Source organism: Lissotriton helveticus, chromosome 7 (assembly GCF_964261635.1).
Source record: "Lissotriton helveticus chromosome 7, aLisHel1.1, whole genome shotgun sequence".
In the NCBI taxonomy this organism is placed as follows: Eukaryota; Metazoa; Chordata; class Amphibia; order Caudata; family Salamandridae; genus Lissotriton; species Lissotriton helveticus.
Window position 1 is genome coordinate 1,155,641,776 of NC_136068.1, and position 23,808 is coordinate 1,155,665,583.

At 39.7% G+C, this 23,808-nt stretch overlaps 1 protein-coding gene across 1 annotated transcript in view; it reads left to right on the forward strand.

Annotated features, from left to right (window-relative positions):
- The window catches only part of LOC144769415 (cilia- and flagella-associated protein 337-like), an 817,111-nt gene that overhangs the window by 266,345 nt on the left and 526,958 nt on the right, over positions 1 to 23,808 (forward strand). The window contains exons 11-12 of the mRNA XM_078653507.1: positions 7,271 to 7,435; positions 8,416 to 8,565. Of these exons, the coding sequence (XP_078509633.1) occupies positions 7,271 to 7,435; positions 8,416 to 8,565 (315 nt within the window). The remainder of the gene's footprint in view (positions 1 to 7,270; positions 7,436 to 8,415; positions 8,566 to 23,808) is intronic.

The following is a 23,808-nucleotide window of genomic DNA, read 5'->3' on the forward strand; positions in this document are numbered from 1 at the left end:
TACCCCCAGCATGACCCTACACTAAACAACCACCACAACTCTACACTACACTAACACAACACTACACTACACAACACTACACTACACAATCACTAACCCACGAAAAAATTAACACAAACCCACTTACCTCTCTCGTCATCGTGGTTTTCACAACGCAAATGCATTTACCATACATGCCTTTAAAACGTAATTCTTTGTAAAGGCATGCGCGATAAATGCACATGCGTTTTGAAAAAATGCGGGATAATGGTATGCGAGGTCAATGACCTTGCGGGATAATGGTATGCGGACTGAAAGTCTGCGGGATAAAAAATGCGGGAAAATGGCTGCAAACCATGATTAGCAGCAGACTTCCCTGGTGAGCACTAGCTTTACTACAGTGATCTAATGAGCAACTAGAGTGCTAACATTCAGAATTTATGGCAAATGTGTGACACATCTGAATGCCTTCTTGATAGAACCAAAGTAAACAAGCATTGAAAATGCAATAGATCTCGCCCTCGTTTAAGTTAAAGCCATTCTGTTTGTAATGAGGTGGCTTTTTAGCTTTGCTTTTATTAGTGTTTTTTAAAACTTTCATGTAAATAACATGCATATGTATGCATATATGTATATGTATGCATGCATTTATATTTATATAGATATGCAGATTATATATGTTTATATATGTATATTACCTACTGGCGATAGCCAGTGGGTATATATAGTTAGGATTTTTTCTCTATGGGATTTCTGAAAATTCTATGTCTAATAACTTTGGCGTTTGTGGACGGAATTGGCTGAAATTTTCTGGAAAATGGCACATTTTGTTTCTGAGCAGCCCCTGAACATTTGGGGGGGTTTCGTCAAGGGGGGGCCGAGAAAAAAGGGGGGTCCCAAAACACGTTTTTCACATTCATTTTTTCATAGGGCGGTTGGACTCACTCTTAGCTCGAACGGCTGAATAGATTTACATGAAACTTGGCAAAATTGTAGATATGGTTTGCCCGACGTGCCTTTGCTATGTCTCAATATATGTGCTCCAGTGGATTTTGAGAAATTAACGTTTAAAAAAATATATATATCTGTGACAGCGCTCCGGTTAGCGCCCCGGTTCGCGTACCTGACGCGTAACGGAACTTCGCGAAGCGAAGCTGATTGGCTCTCCGGTGTCTGTCAACATTCTAAACAGTCCGGAGCCGCCGCCATCTTGTCTCTCGGTAGGATCGAGATACAAGATGTGGTGGAAAACGAAAGGGGAAATGAAGGAAAGGGGGCAAGGTAGACCCCTCCTGACCCCCTAGGATTGATGAGGGGGATATTAAAGTGCCCCGCGGGGCAAAAAATAAAAAAAAATATTTTTTTGCGATTTTACGCCGTAGAAGCGCGTCCCGGTACGCGAACCGGGCAGCTCACCGGGCAGCTAACCGAGCAGCTAACTGGCAGCGTAGCTGTCAACATTGTAAACAGTCCGGAGCGGCCGCCATCTTGTCTCTCGGTAGGTTCGAGAGACAAGATGTGGTGAAAAAAGAAGGGGGAAATGAAGGAAAGGGGGCAAGGTAAACCCCTCCTGACCCCCTAGGATTGATGAGGGGGATATTAAAGTCCCCCGCGATTTTTCGCGGTAGAGGCGCATCCCGGTACGCGAACCGGGCAGCTAACCGGCAGCATAACGGGAGTCCGCCATCTTGTGTTTTTGGAGCGTCCGGTTCGCGTACCGGGTAGCGTCCCGGTAAGCGTAACAAGGGGAAGAAAACCAAGAGAAACAGTAAAAAAAAAATGAAGGGAATAGATTTCCAGCAAACTTGGCAAAATTGTAGGAACTGTTTGTTTGATGTGCCTTTGCAAGGCCTCAAGATATGTGCACGTGTGGATTTTGTCTAATTAAGGTTAAAAAATATATATATATCTGTAAGCGTGCTCCGGCACGCTTACGTTACGGGTTTTGTTTGCGCTGCAGAGCCGATACGTCACGGTTATGCGACGCGTCATGAGGCGTCTCACGTGGCTACGTGATACGTCACGTAATAAAGAATATATTTTACAGCTATAGATATTAGCTTTTAAAAAACCAATGAAATTCACTGAAAAAACCATAGGTTATAGACCATATATAGTTAGGAATTTGCATTTACAAAACCTTGAAAATTCACTGAAAAAACCATATTGACATAAAACCAATGAAATTCCATATATAGTTAGTTGCACTAACTATATATCGCGCACCCGCAATCCACTGCTGATGATGTCACATATTACATCATTCATGACATGGTCAGTGACATCACTGATGACATCACTGATGACATCTCAAATGACATCACTGATGACATCACTGATGACATCTCAAATGACATCACTGATGACATCATAACACACCAATACCAGTTACTACATACGCACTCACTGATTCCTACGTCTACACACACATTCACTCATTCACCCATACAATCACTCATACATACAGTCACTCATTATTACAACACTATCATATGCACTCATACACCTATGCAGACACTCACACACTGCCACTCATCCATGGAGTTACTCACACACCTAGTCAGTCCTGTAAAGAATCAATCACACTTCCATTTCCTCATCTATACAGTTAAACACAGAACACCATACTTCAGTAACATCACTGATGACATCACTGATGACATCTCAAATGACATCACTGATGACATCATGACACACCAATACCAGTTACTACATACGCACTCACTGATTCCTACGTCTACACACACATTCACTCATTCACCCATACAATCACTCATACATACAGTCACTCATTATTACAACACTATCATATGCACTCATACACCTAGTCAGTCCTGTGAAGAATCAATCACACTTCGATTTCCTCATCTATACAGTTAAACACAGAACACCATACTTTTTCACACATATACTAACACATACTTACTCTCTTATACAATCACTGATACAAGTACACATTGATATGCACAGAGTCACACACCTCCCAGCCAGCCACACACACACTCAGTCTTCCATACATCCACTCATTCTTCAATATGTAAAACATATTTAAACTTTACAAAAACACACAGACACTAGATGATGTCATCAGTGATGTCATTTGAGATGTCATCAGTGATGTCATCAGTGATGTCATTTGAGATGTCATCAGTGATGTCATCAGTGATGTCACTGACCATGTCATGAATGATGTAATATGTGACATCATCAGCAGTGGATTGCGGGTGCGCGATATATAGTTAGTGCAACTAACTATATATGGAATTTCATTGGTTTTATGTCAATAAAATGTCCAGCTAACTATATATGGTCTCTAACCTATGGTTTTTTCAGTGAATATATATATATATATATATATATATATATATATATATATAAACATATTATTAAATAAACATATATAACATTTTTAGCGTAGCATAGAAAATGGTTAAAATTTATTGTAACAACTATAGTGAGTTCAACATTAGCAAAAGTGTTGGATAGCGTAGAGGTAAAATTTACTATTCCCACTCCAGTGGGTGCAACAGTAGGGAAAGCGCTGGATAGCGTAGGGGTTAAAATTACTATTCCCACTCCAGGGATGTATGACGTTACAACGCATACTTTTACAACACCTACCATTACATCAAAACTTTTACAACACAAAAACTTTTACAACTCATTCATTTACAACGCAAGATTTTACAACGCATATACCTTTACAACGCATACCATTACAATGTAAGTATTGGTAAGTATATAATATTTTTTTTAATATAAATTAATTTAAAATATTATAATATAATGTAATTTTATTTAATTGTATTTAATTAATGTAATTTAAATGTAATTTTACTTTATTTTTACAAAGTACCCCTGTACCCCAAAAACCCTAAACTGACCCTGAACCCTAAAAAGACCCCTTTACCCAAAAACTGAAAACTGACCATGAACCCTACAAATACCCCTTTACCCAAAAACTGAAAACTGACCCTGAACCCTAAAAATACCCCTTTACCCCAGAAACTGAAAACTGACCCTGAACCCTAAAAATAAAATACCCCTTAACCCAAAAACTGAAAACTGACCCTGAACCCTAAAAATACCCCTTTACCCAAAAACTGAAAACTGACCCTGAACCCTAAAAATACCCCCTTACCCCAGAAACTAAAAACTGACCCTGAACCCTAAAAATACCCCTTTACCCAAAAACTGAAAACTGACCATGAACTCTAAAAATACCGCTTTACCCAAAAACTTAAAACTGACCCTGAACCCTAAAAATACCCCTTTACCCGAAAAACTTAAAACTGACCCTGAACCCTAAAAATACCCCTTTACCCAAAAACTGAAAACTGACCCTGAACCCTACAAATACCCCTTTACCCAAAAACTGAAAACTGACCCTGAACCCTAAAAATACCCCTTTACCCCAGAAACTGAAAACTGACCCTGAACCCTAAAAATACCCCTTAACCCAATAACTGAAAACTGACCCTGAACCCTAAAAATACCCCTTTACCCAAAAACTGAAAACTGACCCTGAACCCTAAAAATACCTCTTTACCCCAGAAACTGAAAACTGACCCTGAACCCTAAAAATACCCCTTTACCCAAAAACTGAAAACTGACCATGAACTCTAAAAAAACCGCTTTACCCAAAAACTTAAAACTGACCATGAACTCTAAAAATACCGCTTTACCCAAAAACTTAAAACTGACCCTGAACCCTAAAAATACCCCTTTACCCAAAAACTGAAAACTGACCCTGAACCCTAAAAATACCCCTTTACCCAAAAACTGAAAACTGACCATGAACTCTAAAAATACCGCTTTACCCAAAAACTGAAAACTGACCCTGAACCCTAAAAATACCCCTTTACCCGAAAAACTTAAAACTGACCGTGAACCCTAAAAATACCCCTTTACCCAAAAACTGAAAACTGACCCTGAACCCTACAAATACCCCTTTACCCAAAAACTGAAAACTGACCCTGAACCCTAAAAATACCCCTTTACCCCAGTAACTGAAAACTGACCCTGAACCCTAAAAATACCCCTTAACCCAATAACTGAAAACTGACCCTGAACCCTAAAAATACCCCTTTACCCAAAAACTGAAAACTGACCCTGAACCCTAAAAATACCTCTTTACCCCAGAAACTGAAAACTGACCCTGAACCCTAAAAATACCCCTTTACCCAAAAACTGAAAACTGACCATGAACTCTAAAAATACCGCTTTACCCAAAAACTTAAAACTGACCCTGAACCCTAAAAATACCCCTTTACCCAAAAACTGAAAACTGACCCTGAACCCTAAAAATACCCCTTTACCCAAAAACCCAAACATATAACATTTTTAAAAAAATTATATACTTAGCAATACTTACGTTCTAATGGTATGCGTTGTAAAGGTATCTGCGTTGTAAAAACATGCTTTGTAAATGTATGCGTTGTAAAAGTTTTTGCGTTGTAAAAGTTTCGTTGTAATGGTAGTGCATAGTAAAAGTTGCATTGTAAACGTTGCATACCCACTCCAGTGGGTGCAACAGTAGGGAAAGTGTTGTATAGCGTAGGGGTTAAAATTACTATTCCAACTTCAGAGAGTGCAATAATAGGGAAAGTAAATACTTCACAAATAGATATAAATAACATAAATAGTAATACCAATTACAAATAATTAAAATATTGTACTTGTGTATAAAAAATATTAAATATTTATTTATAAATACAAAATAAAATTATTTAATTATAAAAATTGGCTACTCATACTAATTAATTACCTATTAACAATAAATTAATTTACAATTTCAAAATTATTAAATTAATTTTAATTACCAATTATATTTTAATTAATTACCTATTAAAAATTAATTAACAATTAATTCAAAATAATTACCAATAATTTAAATGACATATTTAATTAATGAGAATTAAATTATTTCCCACCCTATTCCCCTATAAACCCACAACCCGCTACAGACAATAAATGAATGAAATTAACATATTTATCAATTAATCAATTAAAATTATTTACCAATCATATTTTTATTAATTACCAATTATTATTTAATTAACAATGTATTCCAAATAATTAAGAATAAATAAATTAACATATTTAAATAATTATAATTAAATTACTTCCCACCCTATTCCCCTATAAACCCACAACCCGCTACAGAAAATAATGTAATAAAATTAACATATTTATCAATTAATCAATTATAATTAATTACCAATTATATTTTAATTAATTACCAATTAATACATAATTAACAATTAATTATAAATAAATATCAATAAATAATTAAAAAAATTAAATTAATTATAATTAAATTACTTCCCACCCTATTCCCCTATAAACCCACAACCCGCTACAGAAAATAAATTACTAAAATTAAAATATTTATCAATTAATCAATTATAATTAATTACCAATTATATTTTAATTAATTACCAATTAATAAATAATTCACAATTAATTATAAATAAATATCAATAAATAATTTAAAACATTAAATTAATTATAATTAAATTACTTCCCACCCTATTCCCCTATAAACCCACAACCCGCTACAGAAAATAAATTACTAAAATTAAAATATTTATCAATTAATCAATTATAATTAATTACCAATTATATTTTAATTAATTACCAATTAATAATTAATTAACAATTAATTCTAAATAAATATCAATAAATAAATTAACATATTTAATTAATTAGAATTAAATTGCTTTCCACCCTATTCCCCTATAAACCCACAACCCGCTACAGACTTATATTACACAAAAAATAAAAATTATTATTAACTTACCTTAAATTCGATATTTTTGTTGGCTATATTATGTCTAGTCGATATTATGTCCATTCTATATTTTTGATTCGATATTATGTCCATTCTATTCGATATTAATTTTCTCTAGTCGATATTTTTGTTGTCTATATTATGTCTAGTCGATATTATGTCCATTCTATATTTTTTACTCGATATTCTGTCCAGTCGAAATAAAAGACTCGATATTATGACTGCCCACCGCTCGGGATAACTTTGTGAAATTTTTCTGTGCAAATAAAATAATCATTTATTTTTACATGACGTGCCTTTGCCTCTTTCAGTGGGACGATTTGCAGGATAAATTTAAAACCATGTTTGTTCATGCTGTTTTTAGTTACAAACCTTTTATGTATAAAAAAATTGAGTCATCCTTCGAAACAAACACATTTCTGAGGATATTGAGGTGGAGAGTTTTCCACCGAGGATACCACAGCCACCTTCACCTCAATCCAACCTTTTTTTTTACAGGTGGTGACCGGGGCTGAGGATTCCACCATTATTGTGTGGGACATAGAAACAGGCACAAAATCCTTGCTCCTAGACAATGCTCATGGGAATGAAGAAATAACCTGCATGGCCTTCGATGATTCACAACGCAAATTGATTACAGGAGCCAGGAATGGAACCACAAAGGTGAGTTTACCCTTGTGCTAGTTTATTATGTACACTATAAAACACACACTTGTGAGCTCTGTGTACTACACAATTAAATTCATATGTGACCCACAAGTCGCATCGGGGAGCGTTGAAAAAGACAAGACCAACCACCTACTTCAAGCACAGTCTCTGATGTGGCACTGCCCTGTCTGTGGCTCAAAGACCAGAGGGTTTTACCATTCTATACATCCCATGGCCTTCAAGGGCAACCATGGGCTCCAGTTAGTGGTTGCTGATGAATCCTTCCCACTTGGAGTTGACCCCCGTGCAGCTCTGTTGTATGAGGGACACCGTTCTTCCATCTGCTGCTGTTGCACCTATTTCTCAATGGCGGTCGCAAACACCAAGTATCGCTTGTCAGATGACCTTTTTTCGGATTTGAATTGTAAATGTCTTGATGCTGTGAAATAAAGAGACATTCTGTCACCAGACTGAGAAATAGAGTAACAATAGGGCCTTTTAGATAAAACCATTAGAACCAAGATTTCAAGCATAATATGTGTGCTGCACTAATACGGGTAGCAAGAAGAATACAAAATACCATTGGCTATGAATGACAAGATGATTTAGATTATATTCTAAGGCAATTCACAATGAATATAGAATTTGTAACCATAGCACATTACTGGAGATCTACAGGAATAGGGAGTTACTTTTGAAATGTTACTCTCCTAGGTTTTTCAAAGAAGCACTCAGACAAGTGGTTCCTGTATTTCACATCAGGTATAAAATCCAGTTGCATTGTTGGACTCAATGAGGATCCGTTGCAGTTCAGCAATACATATTGTATGGGAACAAAACCAGGTGGGAAACATTTAGTGTCTAAGGGGATGCAGCAGGAAGGGAGCAGGCTAGATGGGCTTTGAATTCCTTCCTCTGCCATAAGTATCCATGGCTGTAAGTATAACTTTATTATGATTTCTTTAAATGTGAATTGGATGCTTAATTTCTCACAGGTCTGGAACATTCAGAATGGGCACAACCTACACAGACTGGAGACAGTGGAAGAGGCAGAGATCACAGCCATCATTCCTCTGCGAGATTCTACTGTCCTGACCACGGGATGGAGTCGAAAAATGTTGACCTACGATATTTCACAGACTGAGGTGAGTGAGAAGCAATACAGCCTGGAGCGCATATACCACATGTTCAAACGAGATAGTGTACATAGCAGAAAGGCAGTCTTAACATATAGTGTTTTACAGACTGTGAAATGTTGGACCCTTCTAATGTGTGCAAGGAATTCTGATACTGTAGATTTTAATAACCATGATACAGCTCTGCTAAGCTATAAAACTGGTGGAGCTTCGGAAAGTGGTGCAAAAACATGGCACACAGTTATGGGCTCTCCCTGTTTAACCCCTTCCACGCTGATGACGAGCTGGGCTCGTCATGAGGTAGCCTCCTGGCACGCTGATGACGAGCCCAGCTCGTCACGTAACATGCGCTTTAAAAAATCTCAGCGTGCGAGCGGAATTCCGCCCGCACGCATGCGGTTAAGGGGTTCATTAAAAGTTCAGTCGACCAGGCCCTTAATGGCAGTGGCAGCTTAGGCTCAGTCCCAGCCACTCCATGATCCCAAAGTGTCTTCCAAATGCATGGAAGGAACTGCTTCAGGGGTGAAGGGTGATGACCAATAATTCCCAATTTGACATGGCAACTCAACAAGGTGGACCTCTGGCCACATTATTCTGCCAAATGTAGCCCTCTAATAAGTTTTTCTTTGTAACAAATAGAAAGCTAATGTCTCCCTGCTGGCTAGGAATTTTCCCCAATGAATAGAATATATTTTATAACGTTTTATGTTTTGCACTACGGTGACAGACTTGATGGTCATGGACGGGAAACATACTAGAGGAGCTAGACTCCATTGACCCTTCAAATGGGATTTCCACCAGCGACTGGTCCACCCATGTATTTTCCTGTGAGGGGGAGCCAGGGCGTCTCTGCCGTCAGTAAAATCTCGTTCCTTGGCCTCTTAATGAGCCAGGAAGCAAGGGAGGGGGCAGATGGGACATCTCTCATTTTTATGCTAATACCGCATATCTGTCCTCCTCCAAATCATGCTCTACCTTTGCAGTATCAAAGGTTATTATAATAATGAAAGAAACACAGGTCAGTGGGTCACAAATGTAGTACCACCTGAAACATGGTATAATGTAAAGAGCAAACACACAGACACTACAAAACAAGCATTGGCATAGCCAATAGGTCTCACCTTTGGGTCTTTATAAGTGTTTAGTTACCCAGCACAATATCCTTGGTGCAACAACATTAACTGTTGCATGGATAAACACTTATAAGGTCCCAAAGGCGAGACCTATTGGCTATGCCAATGCTTGTTGATTAGGACTTGGTCTTGGCTTTTGGGGTTGAAGTGTTCCAAGCTTGGGTGACTATCACCAATTGGTTAGTGCTACACAAAATTGCATTGCAATTTTCTAGAACTTACTACTCCTGAGGAGGCATTGACGTGCTTTATGCCAGGCCGCACACTGCCCTGGAACCCACAAAGTTAGTGAATAATATGGTGGTTTTTGATGGTTATTGGGATTAGTATTGTGCTCTGAAGGAGACCGTTCCATGCACTCACTCCAGTGTCATTGTGCCAGGATTAAATTAGAAGGACCTAACTGTGTTCATTATCTGGGAGGTATGCGAAGTCATGCAGAGGATTTGTGGGATAGTAAATGAGCAAGAGATTGGGTATTGTTAGGTTTCAGGGTATGACTCAAGGAGGATGGGTTACGATCTCGGAAAAGAGGTGTGGGGAATTTGCAGAAATACAAAAATAGACCTTAATGCAAACATGAAAGAGTAGTCTGCACTTGGAGAAAGGAAGCATGCAGAGGATGAAAAGTACAGAGAGGGTTATACACAGAAAAATGATAGAGGACAATTAGAAGTTTTAGCTCAAGGTCACAATTTTCAAGCAGTGTTTTAGGTACAGAATATTGAGATAGCATTATCTTTGAGGATGCAAAACTGTAAAAAGAAACATTATTTGCATGGGAGGTAGCACTATATTAGGTACTTTTTGAGAGACATTAGATTTAGAAGAACAATCTGTTCACCATCAGACTACTGGAATACCACTGCTTCAGCACAGACAGCCAATCAGCTCAGAGTTGTCAGCGTAAAATAGTGGCTGGAAGCACATACAAGGGAATATCAAGAGCTTTAGGCTGCGCTTGAACGATGCAGCATGGAGAGAATATAAAGCGTAAATAATGCAAAAATCAAAAAGGAGATTCTGTAAGTGCTTGCACTGAAGTATTTTGAGATTTACCCATCATGTTTGTCACACACTAGTGATTACCATAGCAAAACAGGATTCTTTTGGATGTCCCCTGGTTTAGCATGACACAGGATGAAGGTGAGGATAGCTTCCCAGACAGTGGAAGAATATTGCCCATATACCTGTAGCTGGAGGGAGGAGACCAAGATACTGAAGTCAGGAGGGAGAGACCAGGCTACCTTTCGAAAGCCCAAGAGGTCGTTGGATAAACAAGGAGATATAGGTTAGTCTTCTGGGCACTGTTGTTTGGTGGATGATACGGGTGAGGAGTGGGACTGTAGTTTCTGTTTTTCAAGGGGAGGAGATTTCTAGTCCTGTATGTCTCAAACTGCTGCTTCAGGAAGATCTCCCACTCCATTGCACCCAAGTGGGTGCTCTAGTTTACAGTCAGACCCAGTGCTTCCTGCTGTGAGAAATATCATGAATGAATAAAGTTTGTTTGATTACTTAATATCACACAAATTCATAAAACCAACAAAAATTAGAAAGCAAACCTATTACACTCATATTAAATGAATACATCTAAAATGGGATATAAAGTGGTAGGGAATTATTATAACACTAAACTTAAGCTTTTGATCCTATGATTACAAAATCCTCGCTCTGTAATAGTTCCAGTGCGATGCGCCAGACTGATGGTATTTCTTGAATAAGTGTGTCATGGAAACAGAAAGATAAATTATAAAGTGCCTCATGCTGTATGCTTTTGCTAACATATGATTAGTTGTGCTTATTACTATCAGAAACTTTATAACAGCGTCCCCTGCAATCCATAAAATCAATCATTCATCTGGTATAGGATAAACAGAGCAACAGAACGGCAAGAAATACTTAAAAATGGAACTTCATAAAATCATCAAAACCATGAGATAGAGGCAAAAGCTAAGAAAGTGTGCCACTAGATGTTATGCACTGAGTTAACAAGTAATACAAATTGACCCTCTGGGACCTACACCGAACTTATATCCCAGCGACAGCTTGTACCTGTAATCAAGGGCTCCACAAAAGAATTGAATATATTCACTTAGAATGCAGTTTGTTTGCTGCACTACAGTTTGCAAGGATCCAGCGAGCCCGTCATACATATAGCTTTAAGAGGAAAAGCTATCCCGAAGACACGAGCAACGACTGTGACAGCAAAGTGCAGCATATAGCTCAAGCACTGGTGGGTGTGTTTCATAAATTCGACATAATAAAGCAGGGCGTATACCGGAAAACAAAACAGGCGCCTCTTCCAACTGGGGCACCAAAAGTGCCTTGGCACGGGCTCTGTGTTGTCCAGTACCAGCCTCTGCCAGGCAACTCACCAGAACACGACAATAAGTCAGGGTACATTATGTCGAATCACAGTACAAATATAGTGATCTCAAGTTACCATATAACGTGTATACATTTGCCTGGGGACGTCAGCCAAAATCCAAATGAAGAAATACAGTTTATACGAGTTAAAAAATCGAGCCGGGTGACCAAATCACTGCCCCAATTATACATTTGACAAGTTCAGTTCGGTCACTGTATATATCGGGGTACCGAATAGTTGATGAAACCACTTGAAGGACAGCTTATTACACAAACGTATAGACCTATACCTTGCACACACCATCCAACCCAGTTCTGCATGCCACACAGGAGGGACAGCAGCTTCTCAGTGACAAGCCACCTGCGGGACATTACCATAATAAAGACTATCAGGTTACCTCTCAAAAAGGCTACACCTCACACGAGAAAGCGGTCTGCCCTTTCCTTTTGCAACAGAAGGCTTTCAATAAGGGGAACCAAAATGCTAACAAGCATTGGCCAAAAAAGTCATTGCGATCACGATCGCTGTGAAAGTGATCACGATGATGCGCTAAAACATGCAAGGGATGCGCACGCAAGCCCGCGTCCTTGTGCCCGTTCTAGTAAGCTGGTCGCCGCTTTGGGAGCACTTCCCAAAGCAGCTTCTAAATGTCTCTCCGAGCAGCGCATGCACGCTGACTCAGCAAGACCTAAAAAAGAGAAACGCTCTTTAGAGGCTGGCTGATGACAATGCAGCATCATTTATGCAGGAAAGCATTATTTTGAACCTATAACATTACAGCAAAAATCTTCAGTACAAAAGCAGGCGCCACTTCCCTCATTCCTTGTGCCCATGCCATACCATGAGTAGCTAGCATGATCTTGATAGTTCTTGAAGTAGATTTCTTCTCCAAAGTCCCTTAAATATTTCCACACTTCTAAGTTTTTTCCCACTACTTTTGTCACTGGAGTGTTTCCCATTTACTAGACCTTTCAGCATACCCCTAACCTTCTGCACAGATCGAGTGGGCAACACAACTTGGTTATTAAACAGTTATCTCTGCAGGTAAGGACATACAAAATCAGAAAATGATAGTAGACTAGTAGGTGGAATGGTACAAGCTTGAACCCAAAGTTGTTTTGTGTGGTCATATTTTTTTTAATTAATAATAATAATAATAATCTTTATTTAGATATAAAACATATCTTTAAAAGAGTTTACAAATTCACAAACTGACCAAATATTAGGATAAAAAATTCTAGGAAATAACAACACAATATAGATATAAAAACACAACCCATTAACAGTCATTATAAAAACAGGGATTTTGTCTCATAATATATTTTAAAATCACAAAAATTGAAACAGGGCACCAGCTTGCATTCGGTATCACCAGATTATGTCTAACGTTACTGAGAATAATGCCAGTTATTATTCATTTCAGTGAGAGAAAAAAGAAAATTAGGCACTTTAACATGGTCTCCTTAAGTTAAAGGTATAATATGCTCGCTGAACAAATTTTGTAAATTTTATGTTTAGCACTGTGTTTTCCGGGTTTAAAGCTGCCATAATGGCTTGCCTGCAGGACCGAACTCCCAGCCTATTCCATTCTAATTTTAGTCCGGACCTGCGTTCTATATTAAGGGCTGGGCAGAGGCAACTTACATGCAACATGGTTTCCGCTGTTTTCCCACACCCTCTACAGGAGAGGTCTTCCGATGTACGTCGCCATGGTGGTAGGTCCTGCAAGAAACGCCAGTCGCCCAGTCTGATGGCAATGAAGCCGCGTTTCAAGTATAATGGATATGTGCTGGCCAAATAACAGACTGGGGCTGGGTGTCTGTAGGAATTTATCATGGCCCAGGCATGGCTACTTTTCAGAAAAAGTGCTTTATCAGTGAGACAAGAAGTCATTCTCACACATTTTTTATGGCTTTTTTAAAAGCTATATGGCCAGGGTTTAGGGCCCACAGATCGCTTGCTGACATTTGCTTAATGGCGTCTGTAAAAAGTAGTCCGTACAAACCCCCCGGGTTAATCTGGCTGATTTCTTGCCAGACTAGGGATTCTAAAGTTCCTGGCTCAGCTTGTCTTAACTTGTAACACAGGTTAAGGTATGCCCCAGTGGCTGAGGCCTCGTAGTTTATCAGCCCCATCTCCAACCTAATCTGTGCTGCGGAGGCTGTCTTTGGCAGCCGGACCACCCTTTTATAAATTTTGGTTGTCTGTTGGTTCAAGGTTGTGTTCATTTTACCACAGAAAATCTCAATGCCGTAGGATAAAGTTGGGCCAACCTTTGCTCTCATTACCTCCAAGAGGGGAGCTAAGGTTGAACCAGAAAGATCTTTTGCAAGTTTGCCTAGTGATACCATTAGGGTCACTGCTTTGGCTACGATCTCTCCATGCTGTTTTTTGTAACCACATTTTGAATCCAGGTGGACGCCTAGGTATTTATAGGACTGGCCAATTTCTAAACTGACATTATTGAATGACCAACCGCCCCCTGTGTATCGTTTCTTGCCAAATGTGACTACTTGCGTTTTCTTCAGGTTAACCTCGAGTTGGTTGTTGATCGTGTAATCAAACAATTTGTCGAGGAGTCTTTGTAACCCTACCCTGGTTAAACTGAAGAGAGCCAAATCATCGGCATATAAAAGATTACTTAGAATCATGCCACCCACCTTCGGAGAGTGACTATTAGTGTCATCTAGGGCCGCCGACAGATCTGCTACAAATAGATTAAAAAGAAGAGGGGCCAGCACACATCCCTGCTTCACTCCTCTAGTTGTCATTATTTTACGTGAGAGATGTGTGCCGGTCCCCAACTTCACCCACACCCACGTCCTAGTGTGGAGCTGAATTATTCCCTCTAGTAGTTTCTCTGGGATCCCCCACATCTTTAGTTTGGCCCATAGGGCCTCCCTGAGGACTCTGTCGAATGCTGCTTTGAAGTCGACAAAGCAGCAATGAACTAATCTTGAGGTTACAACTGCCCTGTCGACTAAAGTTGATATTGCTAGCAAATTGGTACGGGTTCCTGAATTTGCCACAAACCCTGTCTGGTTCATTGGCAATAGCTTATTGACCTTTACCCATAACCTTAGGTCCTCTAATAGAAGACCTGCATAGTGCTTTGCTTCTATGTCCAAAAGGGCAATGAGTCTGTAATTGCTCGGATGTGCATGAGATCCGGATTTATAAATCGGGTGTATTATGGCTCCCCGCCATGACTCTGGTATTGTGGCTGTTCTTAATGCGTAGTTGAAGAGATAGGCCAATGTTACTGACTAGAGGGCGATATCTGAATTAAACAAAGTCTGTGGCAGACCATTTGGGCCTGGCGCCCCGTCTGATCTTGCTTTTGACAGTGATTTCGAGACCCTTTCCTGTGTTATACTCCATGTGGGACCATGCCCTTGGCTAGTCTCAGTTACGGTGACGTTTCCGATGGGGCTTGGGTAATCACCAGACTTAAAGTGATCGAATAGGAAATTTGCCCAGTCTGATTCCAGGATATTAGCCGATCCCATACACACTGTTCCTAAGCTGGTGTGGTTAATAAGCGCCCAGAATTTCCTTGAGTTTTTTGCTTACTTTCCCACACCAGTTTACTCCAGAATTGATTTTCATGTGCCCGTTATCCTTTTTAGTCGCTTGCTTGAGTGATTTTTACGAAATTTGATAATTGGATATGCAATCACTGTTTCCCGGGAATTTGGCCAGTGCCCGCAGGGCCTTATTTCTCGCTTTCTTTAGTGACTTCGTCGTCTGAGATAATGTAAATTGATGCGTCGAAGTTACCCTTTGGGCTTGGTTCCTTGCAGGAAACAGATGAATCAGATGGGAGCATAACATGGACCATAGTTCTGTTGGACTGACCTCTTGCTCCTGGCCCAGTTTTATTATGTCCGAGCTTGCCCGAAGAATATTCATGCTGATTTCTTCTGTCCACTTTAGGCGCTTTAAGTTTTCTGTGTGGGTTCCCCGAAGTGTCGGTGGTGCCATTTTATGATGCTCTGGGTTTATGTTAAAAACTGTGACCTGGGGCCTATGATCGCTTTCGGTTCTTGGGTGTATTCTAAAGTCAGTAATGCAATTTAATAGAGCTGCGGTGCAGATCGTGTAATCCAGATGCGATTGCTTTGAGCCACTTTGGTGGAGTGTCCCCTGCTGTTCTGCCATTAATAACAAGGTAACCTGCACTATAGAATTGGCTCACACATAAGTCGTCTAGATTACTTTGAGCTTGTATTAACGGTTTGGTTTGCCTTGTGGCCTCGGAAATTTGGATTAAAGGGGGGCCGTCGTTGTCTGCTGCGTTCCCCTGAAATAGGTAGGTGTTAAAATCCCCAGTAACTATGCAGTCTGAATTAGGTTGGTCCGTGACTATATCATTCATAATCTCGGTTAGACGAGTCAGATGGTCCTTTTTTGTGCGTGTACTGGGGTTGATGTACACATTTAGGAGAAAGAGGGGACGATGTTTCCGCCAGGGTTCGATCTTAACCCCTAAGATCTAGTCTTCCTTGAGTGGCCATTGTGTAATTCGGGCTTTTAAAGAATTTGATACATAAGTTGCCAGTCCGCCTTTCGAATGGCCAAAGCGACTGTCCCTGATTGCTGGATTCCATGTCTCGGTGGCCCCGAGCACTGGGCACCCTTGTAAAGCCCAGGTTTCCTGTAGTGCTATTACTGAGTGTTTCCACAAAAAGGATTGCGTATCAGGGTCCCCAATTTTTTGATGTAATCCGCTTATATTCCAGGAGCATAGTAAGGTAGTTTGTTCCGATAGTAAGTTGGATGCTGCTCCTAGCTGTGGTGAATGCGCTGGTATTTTTGTGCCGGTAGACATGATCATAGGATTAGATGGTCATTCGTGCCTTTTACTTGATAAAATTGCTGGGAGCCAGTCCGACCTTTGACCAATGTCTTTAATGGCTACATCTCTGAGTTGGATGTTGCAGTCTTCATCTGGCCCTGAGGCTTTTTTTAGGATTGAGTAGGTTTTTTCTTGGCCCTTCTGCCTTATTATCCCGTTTTTTTGAGGTGGTGTTAGATGGTTAAGGCGTGTAATTGGGTAGCCTGGCATAGAGTATGGGTAGACTCAGATACCCCATTCCCTTAGAGTTGCTTTGTTGCTCAAAAACGTGGATGCCCACTTTGCCTCCTTGAATGTCACCAGAGTTACCTCCTATGGTTGTGTTCCCCTTGGTGGGAGGAACTCAATAGCCTCAATTTCATTAGATACTAAACCCGTGAGTCCAGGGATTCCCTCAGTCAGTTTGAGTATGTTTGCTCTGTTGAGGATGTCGTGGCGGCCCTTTGATTTATATTCAGGGGCTAGTATGATATAAGAGTGTGATGTAACCTTGGCAGTCTCAATTTGATGGTGGCACATTGTGTTTTTATTAGATGTCGGTCCTTCGTTATGCTTATTCTCCTGAGCTATCAAGTTGGTCCTGATCTTTGGGGACAAGCAATGATTTATGAGATGGTCTGGTCATTAAAATTTGTGTGGTCATATGTTTCAGAGAACTCAGTCACCGAAAATAAATCTGCGTATTGAAAACCGTGTCAAATAGTGTGTTGGTGCAACCTGGGGGTTGACTTACTCTCTCATAAATGATCTCTGCGGTATTTACAAAGGATGAGATTTCAATGCCAGTAATTGCCTCAAAACGATGTTGTAAGCAAGTATTGTCGGTGCTTAATTAGAGCCGGTGGGGGCAACGGACACTTCTTTTGGGGACTAGCACTTATTTTTCCACACTGAGAAAAAGAGAGGAAGAAACACACAAACAGTAAAGAGGAGGAAGAGGAAGATGTAAAAACGACCATAAAGGCAGAAAGAGTGAGCTTAAAGGAGCAAGCAGGGAGAGTCTGGTAATGTATTAAAGAGGCATGGGGTGGATTTAAGACTTGAAAGAATAAACAAGCGAAACCGCTTGCCCTCTACGCACTGTTGCGTTCCCCAAATATGGATACTGAATCAATCCAACTTCAAAAATAATTCAAATTTTATAGTAAATTAGTGAAACCACACCATTATATAGTTTCAAAAGAGGATAAATGTATTTGCACTGTTATGTCAATCACATTTTCTATGATATGTACATAAATTCATAAGAAAAACGAAGGATTCATAAGTGAACAAGAACATATGCTTTTTAGCAACTCATCAATGTCATTATTCATCATATAACAAGTTCATGCCCTGCCCAATGCATTTCGGGCCACTTGGCCCTTCTTCAGGGGCGGTACCTGAAATGACATAAAAAACAAAAAAAGGCTCAATCACTTAAGTGTGAAGGGCGAATCAATCATCAAGTTCATAGGTTGCCACAACATTCTATAACAATTTATAAGACTATGGTGTACAGAGATATCCCTCTATAAAAATAAAGGTGTAATATGCACTCACTTGTATGTGAAAAAAGGAAAATTGGCACGATGAAATAACTTGACAGAAAAGGACGTGTTTGGAAAATTCATGCTGAAAAGACAAAGCAGATGCCCTAACTGAAAATGTATGAACATCTAAAAATAAAGTGTCAAAAAACCACGAATGCTCTGTAACTTACTGAGACTACACAGGTCCGAATCTTTGCTGAGCTAAGTTCAAACTGATGCACACCGTAACTGTTGCCGGTAATCCCACCGCTTCAGACCTTAAAACATAAAAATGCAAAACTGCTCTTACAGCGTTGCCTAGTTTCATTCACTGTCTATTTAAACAATTCTACACATTGAGAGCCCGAAATACACACCTTAATGGCACTGTACTGTGCAGCTAACTGTCAAGTATTCTCTTGTCCACACTCGCGACCGTTTATCTATTCAACCTGAAGAAACAAACATCTCCGCTTAAAAAACAAATCGCGTACGGAACTAATGATTGATTCGCCCTTCACACTTAAGTGATTGAGCCTTTTTTTGTTTTTTATGTCATTTCAGGTACTGCCCCTGAAGAAGGGCCAAGTGGCCCGAAATGCATTGGGCAGGGCATGAACTTGTTATATGATGAATAATGACATTGATGAGTTGCTAAAAAGCATATGTTCTTGTTCACTTATGAATCCTTCGTTTTTCTTATGAATTTATGTACATATCATAGAAAATGTGATTGACATAACAGTGCAAATACATTTATCCTCTTTTGAAACTATATAATGGTGTGGTTTCACTAATTTACTATAAAATTTGAATTATTTTTGAAGTTGGATTGATTCAGTATCCATATTTGGGGAACGCAACAGTGCGTAGAGGGCAAGCGGTTTCGCTTGTTTATTCTTTCATGTTCAGATTTCAGACGCATAAGATGGACGGTGCGTCCTCCTCCACTGCACGCATGGTTTAATAATGTTATAAATTTGTTTGTAATATTGTGAATTTGAAAAACAAGGAGAGCCTCTCCAAATCACTAATTTTCTGTTGTGGATTTAAGACTACCAGCTTCGGTATTCAGTCTGCTGGTATTTAATTAAACCCGCCAGCAGCAGACTTCTGAGCAGAGCTGTGAGCACCCCCACTCATTCTTTTACATTTTAAGCACTGAATTTCTGTGTGCTGAACGTCCTGAACTGTTCTTCAAGAGCATTGAAAGGCATGAAGCAACTCGGCACAGTTAGTTTACACAAGGTAGTATCCATGTAATAGCTTATAGGGCATGAAAATAAAATAGGTTTTGCGCAGTAGCTACAGTCACCTGTCTGTAATCACCAGCAGCTAAACAGAGCCCAGCAGTGGTCCCACACACAAACACAGCTTTGTTTCTCAAGTTGGGTTATAGTATTAAATAAAGGCAAACGGCATGGCAAAAAAGTGGCTACATTTGTGGAATATTTGTAAACTAGAAGTACAAATACGTTTAGTTCTGTTATCTCACTCAGGCAATTGTGCATCTCCTGAACGTTTTCCACGAATAAAACAAGAGTGCAGTTCCAATGCTCGGGGTACCCAGCGGGCAATTTCCATTTACTGTTTGGACATTGTAGACTAAGATGAAAAGTAGGCCTTCAGGCTTTTTCTCCCTTGTGAAATCGAGTTATTATTTCCTTTGCGAGAAACGATGGTAATGTCGGCCCCTATGTCGTAATAGGGGCGACTCGAGTTAGGTCCAATATTGGTAGTGGTCCGGGGTGATGTTAGTGCACGTCCCGAGCCTGTGTGCTCAATGGTGTAGTCGGGAGGTCAAGTAGGGCAATTAATAAAAAGGAGCCAGCGCGGATGGGACGTCAGTGGCGCGCATATGCATGAGCTCTCATACCACCATGCGCTGCCTCTGAGTATTTTGTCCCTACGTTCCCGCCGCTTGTGTAAATAACAGAGCCAACAGATTCTTGAAGTGATTCTTGCATTATACCAAGGGCCAAAGCCCTGGTCCAATTGGTACACGTTGCTTCAATGTTTCCTTATCCCTATCATTAATACACAATAATAGTTATATTATATGTCACAAAAGCCCGTATGAATAATCTCAGATTACTCATGTAGCAGTTACTTGTTGATCACATCTGTAATAAATTAATGTAGTTGGAGTTACGTCAACATACATTTTCTGGTAATCCAAATATGTATTTTCATTTAATGTATTCTTTATTTTGGACCATAAAATATACAATTTATATTACATAAATATAGTCAACATGGGGCACAGGAGCAAAGATAGTTGGGTGAAAAGATAAACATTTTGTACTCTCAGCCGCTACACACTCAAAATCTACTAGATCATATTACATTAAAATTTAATTTTAAAATCGATAATAAATATTACATCATTAAAAAATAGATGATCATACACAAAATAACCTCAAAGGATAGATAAGGAGTTAGTAGGTTATCACAAAAACAAAACAAAAACAACAAAAATGAAATAATCCTTGTATTGTTTCAGCTTTGAGTTAAAACCTTGGGCTGCAGTCCACCCTAAAGTTTCAACCCCATTATTTTCCTGATCAAAAATACATTAAATAGAATTCTACTTACAGAAAAGACTATAGTTTGCGAAGAGTCGGTTTTCAATATGCGCTCAACAACACTGTAACGCCTAATGCCTAAAAGCCTACAGAGGGGTCTAATCCAGCATTTTCTGGTAGTTATATACGCTGGACAGAAACATAATATGTGGGCTTCGTTTTCTATTTCTGCTGCTACACATATAGGACATGTGTGGCTTCTGGAGCCCACCCCATTTCCTTTCCAGCAAACTGTGTTGGAGCCTATTTGCAAAATACCATATCTAAACTGTAAGTATAGGGATTTAGCTAAAGGTGGTTCTATCTCGTCCAAGAATGGCTCTAAGGAGGCTACATCTTTAAAAGCTAGGAATTTCGCAGTTAAAGACCCCACAGATAAATTGTGTGTTAAGTTGTTATTTATATAGGCCCAGAATATCGTTTTTAGCTGTTTTTTACATGATGGTTTTAACTGCTGTGGGTCGTCCCAGTAGTGTGGTAAATCTAGCTCGTGCATCCACGTCATGACGTGGTTTAACCATGGAATATCCTTGGTTCGAATGACCTTTAAGATTTCAGCCAAACCAGTTTTATAATGGATCAGTTCGGGGGTGGTCCAGATCCTGACCCAAAACAGAAGTGGTCTTAGGGCTGCGTGATGGTCCGTACGTCTTATATTTAAATCCAAAGAAACTGGCAACAATGGTGTCCTATTGGGAAGCTTTAAGAGTTGCCTGTAAAATTTATTTTCTTCCCGCTCAAAGCTCTTCTTACACTGGGGGCCCCAAATCCCAGCTCCATAGAGCGCGGCAGATTGTGCTTTGGATTTGAATACCTCCAGTGCGGGTGGAACGGCCCTACATGTGCTAGCCTCATGTTTTTTCAAAATTGGTGCTGAGTTCTGGACCAACATAATCCTACTTTTTTCAATTTGACCTTTCCAGGTCATTTTACTATCCAAGTTCATTCCTAAGTAATTAAAACTGTCTACGTGTTCCAATAACTGATTATTTAAAACAAGTTTTTTTTAAAAATATTTGTGGGGGTTTAGTGACATATATTTCGTGTTACTGGAATTTATTTCAAGTCCCTTTTGTAAACAATACCTATCAAAGGTGCCTACTAATGATTGAAGTCCCTTCGGTGTTTGAGATATTAAAATTGTATCATCGGCAAATAATAAAGCCGATACCACCTCTCCCCCGAGGCGAGGAGAATCATGCGTACTATCTGATAGAAAGTCGGGGATGTCGTTTACGTAAAGTGAGAAGAGGGTTGGTGCCAGTACGCACCATTGCCGTACTCCGCTTCTCACCGGAATTGGTTTTGTTAATTCTCCCCCTGGCCCCCAACGTACGTGGCATAATTTCCAGTATGTAACTTTATTAGTTGCCTTAGTATTTCCAAGGGGACCCCAATTTTCCTTAAGGTCATCCATAACTGGGAGCGAGGGACAAGGTCAAATGCAGCCCTTAAGTCTATAAAAGCAACGTAAAGGCTTCCCTTCCTAAATATAATGTATTTCCAATAAATACACATGAACCTAAAAACTTGGTCAAGTGTGCTTGTTTTGGCTCTAAACCCTGCTTGGTAATTCGTTAAAATATCCACCTCATCCATCCATTCTGTTAGTCTATTTAAAATATGCCTGGCATAGATTTTTTGTAGTATGTCTAGCAAACTAATTGGGCGGTAGTTAGCTGGATCTTGACGGTTGCCCTTTTTAAAAATCGTAACTATCTCGGCCCCTTTCCACGTATGGGGAATTGGTGTCCCAGCGGCTATCGAATTGCATACAAAGTTTACATAAGGGCCCCAGACATCTAAATCATGTTTCAGTAAATCGCCTGGGATCCTATCCGGTCCTGGCGCCTTCCCTGCCTTCAGAGCACCTATTGCTTTAATAGTTTCCTCCTGACTAAAGTGCAATACAGTGTCCAAACTTTTGTCGTATATTCCATTTATAGTGGTACATTCATCCCCACTATAATCCTCACAGAGGTTGGTGAAATGGTCAACCCAGGTTTTCTCATCTAGGTAGAGATCTTTGTTACTTTTCCCAGTTTTATTTCCCTTGGCAATGAGGCCCCAAAAGGCGGCCTGGTCTTTGCTTCTAGCGGCAACTATTAGATCCGACCACAAGTCGTTGTCCCAGGCCTTCCTAGCTTCTAATAGTACCTTTTTATACTTTTGCCTGTACGTACTAATTTCTAAATGGCTCTTGTTTTTAATGGCATATACAAGCTCCGTCTTTGCTACTCTACATTCCTTACTGTACCAAGGGTTGGCAATCTCGTAGTGCTTGCTAGACCCTTTACCTTCCTTTTTATACAATTTCGTCAGTAACGGGAGTAGAGCTTCTACTAGGGTGTAGTGTAGATGTAACACCTTATCGTCTCCTTCTTTTAATTCTTGGAGTGGAGTAGCTATGTCAGAGAATGTGTTGTAAATATCTACCATTTTGTCATCGTTAGCTAGGATGTAAGGCCATTTTGCGGCTCTTCTATTGTTGCTTATTTGTAGCTCTCCAGTGATTAAAATACTTTCTTCCGCCCGTTGATTACTAGTTTTAAATAAATGAGATTCTAGTACTAATTCTAGGGGGTAATGATCGCTCTCCTCCCTAGTTACGACCCTCAGATCTATTGTGATGTACCATAAGTTTAAAGACAACATTATATAGTCTATCTGGCTTGAGGAATTACCTCTATGAAATGTACAACCTCCGGGTCTATCTGAGGGTAGGCGACCATTGCACGCCCTTAGTTCGTGCTCTACTGTTAATTTTAAAAGCTGTGTCGCTGCTACTGTACATTTG